This window comes from Phalaenopsis equestris, unplaced genomic scaffold (genome assembly GCF_001263595.1).
Source record: "Phalaenopsis equestris unplaced genomic scaffold, ASM126359v1 Scaffold205032, whole genome shotgun sequence".
Classification (NCBI taxonomy): Eukaryota; Viridiplantae; Streptophyta; class Magnoliopsida; order Asparagales; family Orchidaceae; genus Phalaenopsis; species Phalaenopsis equestris.
The window spans coordinates 1-6,226 of NW_018224550.1; the positions used below are offsets into that span (position 1 = coordinate 1).

Sequence of the window (6,226 nt, forward strand, 5' to 3'; positions counted from 1 at the left end):
GGTGATCAACTATTACAGGGTAAGAATAAAAAATTTCTGATCATTAGAGCGGGATTTTTTTTTTTTTGAAAAAGTTTAATAAAATAGAATGAGTAGTATTAAATGTTAGATATATTCTAGAGTTATAAATGGAACTTAACTTTTTTAGCAATGTTAGATCTAAAAAGATGTACATTTATGATTGATATTAGATCGAATTTAGAGAATATCTAAAGTCTCTCACTGTGTTGAAGGGTAACATAGAATTTAATTTCTACAAATGAAATATAATAAGAAAATAAATAAGAACATACCAAATTCCCATCCAATGCATTTATTAAAAGTTTAGACATGCAATTAAATTTTGTTTGAATAAATTAGTTATAAAAGAATTATTAGGCAATGATCATATTAAAATTTTATGTTTTTGTGATGAATGTTTTTTGAGTGATGCATGAAAGAAAAGTTTAATATGAAATGCTATCAAGTTATGAGGAGTACTTACGATTATGTAATTCATTTTAAATGCGGTCCATAAAAACTATAATCTCATCATGCAAAAAATATTTCTTATTATTGATTAATTATCATATAAAGAATCTATAACTTTAATCTCTTAAAATTTATGAATAAATCATTTGATTTTTTTAATCATTAGTAGATTCTAATAGATAGTCAAAGAAAAAAAAGATAAGTACTAGCACCATTACCAAGTCAATTTTTTTTTATCAAATAAAATAACAATGGGCTTATTATTTTATAGAAAGTATTGCTTAAACTTATAGGAGAATCTTATAAGATGTCAGGGAGCATGCAATGCTTATAGCAAAGAATGTTGGCCTTTAAAAGATAAGCATAAAAGTAAGTTAAAAGTTGCTGAGATTAGAATGTTGAGGTGGATTAATGGCTTGAAACTTAAAGTTAATGCTAAATTAATGTATTTATGAAAGGGTTGGTGCAGCTCTAATGGGAGACAATATTAAAGAGAATCATCTTAAATGGTCTGATTAGATTAAACATTGTCCATCTGATGGAAGGTAGATGCAAACCTAAAAGTTTTGGGCATATTGTATATTAAACTACCTTAATTTATTAGAATTAAATGAAAATATGACACTCAATAGGACATAATGGAGAAAAATATATTAATGTAGCCAACCACAAGGCTTGTTGTTGGTGTTATTGTTGCTATTGTAACTAAAATAACATTGTAAGAATTAAATTATATTAAAGATGAAATTGTTAAAGGTAAATTGTAACAGAATGAGCATTAAAAGAGTTTCAACATCACTATTAAGAAAATGTGAGGTACATGCATGTATTATAGTGTTAGATTACATGAATAATAATGATAAGGGGTAATGATAATAATATCCGATTGTACAAATAGATGTCCATAAACAACTTTAAACAGTTCAACAATGATAGAGATAATATTCGTTAAGGCTAAAAGTATGGGAATTCAGGGTTTTTAGTTCTATGTTATATGTTTAAGTAAGTTAGGATATATTATGAGAATTGAGGGTTTTTAGCTCTATATTCAATGCTTAAATAAGTTTGGATATATATGATAGTAGTAAACTAAAAAGTATAACTTGAGGCATCTGAAAAGGTAAAGGATTATATAATTCACTATTTAGAATTGGATTTAAGTATGTTTTTCAACAAAAAAATTTATCTTTTTTTCATTGTTCAAGAGAAAAATAAAATACCAACATGAAGCAAAAGAGAAAAGAATTAATTTTTATATTACTTCTTTACTTATAAAATCTTTTTGGTGAAGAGTTTGTACAATTTTTAGCTAATAGAATAATAACATTAGAAGGTCTAACATTCAAGATTATCATAATGATATTCCTCAACTAAGCATTATTGATTGTAAAATTGATAAGAATTAGGCTCAGTAGATAAGTGAATTTTTGAATTATAACGTTAATATCGTTTCTATTTATTATAGTAAAAGAGATTTTTGATGGAGATAAAATAAAATTTAAGAAGGATATCAAAATTGGAGAAAATGATCAATGAATTAAGGAAAACTTTGAAGCAATAAAAACATATTTAAGAAAATAATACATGCACGAAAATTCATAGTGCGTTAACGCTTATTAGCAAAGGTTTGTTGTTTTAAAATTTGTATCCAATCTAAAAATAACAGATTCTTAGAGTTGAATGGCATAATTACAAATTTAGGCATAATGAATAAAGGTAAATGTATTTTAATGATTTCTTTTTATCATTACCAAACATTTATTTATTTCCATTATGTTGGATCTTTTTGTAATTTTTTTCTTGAACATGATAAGAGCTGAAAGTAAAGAAAATATGCCAATTTGGTGGATTCATAAATGTGATCTACATTCTACGACCTTATATATATTTTCTTGTGGGAAAGATCGAGAATTTAAGTATGTTAACAAAATCATGCTATGAATTGAATTAATATGCTAAAGTCTGGATTAAATATTTTTGATGAATTGATCATGTTTAAGAATAATTTTAACTAGAGTAAATAATTTACTAACCTTGAATATTAAAAAAAAATGTGTTGATATATCTCATAATGTATTTGGATGATATTTCAATATATTGCAAAGAAAACCTAAAATCTATATGATTAAAGTATTACAGGAAAGATTGAAAAGATAATATCAATGTGCTGGTTGGAAGTTTATAATAAGTTTACTAAAGATATATCACCATGATTACCAAGTCACTTTCCAACAATAATTTTCTTCCAAAATGCTTGACAACGAATAGTTCGAAATACAGCTGAGCCTTTCCTGGTTACTGGCTAATAGTTATTTGCAGTTTATAACTGAGATTCAATGCAAAGATCGTAGAAGAAAGAAAAAAGAAATTTTTTACTAGAAAAAGTATAGTTAGGAAAATATAATCATCAAAATATGTTGTTTGATTAGTCATATAAAATGTGATTTGTATAGCTTTTAAATAATCCTGCGAGAGTTTTAAAAGAGATGAGAAAAAAGAGAGAGATCAATTTTCTTCTTGTGCAACTTGTGTCTAATATTGTTAATAGTATGACATATTTAATTTCAGGTAAATATCCCGAGCAACAGTATGTCTAATATTGTTACAGTAAGATGTGGTCATTGTTCCAATCTTTTATCAGCGGATATGAGGGGTATGGTTCTAACTGACACTCAGCAAAATAATCAGGTAAACATTTGCTTACATATGCAATCCTTCATGCGTAGAGTTTAACATATCTCTGCTTTGGCAGGATTAATTTCAGTATCTCAGCATGCTATAGGAAAAATATTTGCTGTCAGCTTTAGTTTATTTTTCACTGTTTAGTAGCTGTAGGCTTATGTGAAGCCCAACCAATGCGCTATCTCAATAATGACTGAATATGGATCTTATGGCTTCACTTTTGCAAAAGTAATGATTTTGAGTCAGATATGTTTCGAAGAAAAAAAAGATTTTTTTTTCATTATTATTATTTTTTTTTTTGGTTTTAACTAGAAGTATAACTTAGGGCTTAGCGAGCCGAACACGAGCTGTTCACGAACAAAAAGACTTTTTGACAATCCTAATCACGTATCCATAAGATGTTAAGAATTGGGAAAAGATTAAAAAACTATTGCTTATATTAAAACATCATTTGAATCTAATTTAATAATTTTTATTCTATTTTTTTAATTAGTATTTTTAATTGATTATAAATCTGTGTAGCTTGTACCCAATTAATTCTTTTAAAACAGTATTTGGAGCCAAAACAAGCCGAACACGAGCGAACAAATCTTAGTTCTTGTTCGGCTCATTAACTTAGCAAACAAACCGAACACGAGCTTCTTAACGAGCCAAACATGAGTTGTTTGCGAATAACGAGCTATTTTGACCGCCCTAATTTTAACATGATGTCAACACAATTCATAGGATGTTATTATGACATCCATAATCCATAAAAGAGTCTTTTCTATTGCGTATTTTTTACAAGGTTTGAAAATTATGAGAAGTGTTATACTTCAATAACTTAATCAATAAATTATGTTTTTTTAACCATTCTAATGTATTTGTGTATCATGACGCCATAATAAAAGACATATATATAATGAAATTATTATATTACTGAAGAGTTCCTTTTATTTTAAATAATATATATATAGTTTTTTTAACTATTTTAATATATTTGTGTATCATGACGCCATAATAAAAGACATATATATTATGAAATTATTATATTACTGAGGAGTTCCTTTTATTTAAAATTATATATATATAGTTGGCTTATTCATATATAAAAAGTGTGTAAAAATTGCACCTAATAAAAATGAATATGTACTTGTAATTTTTTGTAAGAAATTCAAAAGAAAAGCAATTAATTGAAGATAAGCGATTTAAATTTGACCAATAAACTTCTCATAAAACACTCAAAAACTACAAATTAGAAATGTCCGAATAAGATTTAAATACTTACAAAAAGTGTTTGGATTTATTTTTATTAAACTTCGAAGGATCGGAATACAAACATGAAGTATATACCTGCATGCTTTATTGCATACGAACATCGTATTCAAAAATGCATGCGGTCTTCATTCTCCACCGTTCATCACAACAGAGGTACATGATAGTGGGTTCTATTTATTTATTTTTAAATTAAAAAAAAATTAATGCATAGTAAAAGTCAGATACCATATGCATTTCTCTTTCTATACATGATTTCCATATGCAATAACTTATGCAATAATTTTTCATATAGAGTTACGTGGGATAAATATATTTAACTATGATTTTTTTGAAACATAACATGAAACATAGTGGGTTTTGGTGGCAGGAAATTCAGTACGACATGAAAACTGAGGATCTCCATGTGCATCTGGGGTCAGTTTCTGAATGCAGTAGGGCATCAGAAGTCAACACATTTGGCGTTGGTCAACAAAGAATTCTGCCAAATCGCCGTAAGAACAGATTTTCTTAGTTAAAATAATTATTAAACAAGTTTGTCACCTAGTTTATCTCATTTACTTCATCATGCAGCACAAAAGGGGTTAATAAAACAATATATTAATTGATTTTTATTATTTTGGAAAAAAAAATTTAGGCTATATAACAGTGCAAAAAAATATTTTTCTTTATACAAAATCTGAACATTATGTAATTATCTACTTTTATTTAAAAAAAGAAGGGAAAGTAATAAAGCTGTAACTTCCAAATACTCTAACAATTATTCTGTTTGAATTTCACCTTTTGTCTTCTAACCAGCACCAGAAAAGAGGCAGAGAGTACCATCAGCTTATAACAAGTTCATTAAGTAAGTTCATAATATCTATTCTCTTTCAAGTCTTATAAACTTCATTTACATATTAAAAAACAAGTGACTTTATAAAAATCACAAGTAAGAAAGATTACATTTTTATTTCCCGTTTTATAAATGAAGAATTCATTAGAGGGTGTTTGGTAGAACCTTTTAACAGGAATTGTCATAGAATTTACTAAGTCCAGGCAGTAGCTAAAATGCAAGAGATATGTGCATTTATGAATTTTTTAAATGTTAAATCCTACTCTCATCCAGACACCTTCTTAGGGTTATAAATCAAATACCAACTATTTGGAAACAGCTATGACATTATATAAAAATTCTTTTTTTTTTTTTTCCATGTTAACAGGGAAGAGATCCAAAGAATCAAAGCAAGTAACCCTGACATTAGCCACAGGGAAGCTTTCAGTGCCGCAGCTAAGAATGTAAGTTATAAGTTTTGTTAAGAAGTAGAAACACCAAGTATCAACAACTAGCATTAATATGCACGGCTACTTTAGAATTTCTTTTAGCATTCTGAGCCATACAAAGCTTGATTATGTCTTTCTTCTGCATTTCCTTCCGTTTTGATGCCATATCTTATTGATCAAGCGGTTGATAATGAAATATGAGCCATACTTCACAAAAAAAAAATAAAAACAAAAATAGAAAATATCATATATCCATCAACCACCAAGTTTATTTCAATCCTATAATGTAAGTTTTATGATAAATTGATCTAAAAAAAAGCAAAATGAAATCAATAATTAACCTAAAGTAGCATACTATGTATATATTAATTTTAAAATAAATAAAAAGCACTATAAACCCAAAAAATTCAAGGAAGAAATCATTTTAAAAAAAGGTGAAACCATACCATGCCTTACATGTGAGAGGTGCTGCCATATGCAGGTTTTCTTAAACTGAAAGAAAGTATTTTAATCAGTCAAATTAAAATAAAAAATTTCTAACCTATCCAAAAGTAAG

The 6,226-nt window shown here is 27.1% G+C and overlaps 1 protein-coding gene across 1 annotated transcript; it reads left to right on the forward strand.

Annotated features, from left to right (window-relative positions):
- Positions 1 to 3,039: 3,039 nt before the first annotated feature.
- LOC110036316 (protein YABBY 2-like) lies at positions 3,040 to 5,952 on the forward strand (the record flags this gene model as incomplete). Its single annotated transcript, XM_020740731.1, has 4 exons — positions 3,040 to 3,159; positions 4,778 to 4,901; positions 5,206 to 5,254; positions 5,610 to 5,952. Coding segments are annotated over 4 exons (390 nt in total), but the record flags the coding sequence as incomplete, so codon positions are not given.
- Positions 5,953 to 6,226: the final 274 nt, after the last annotated feature.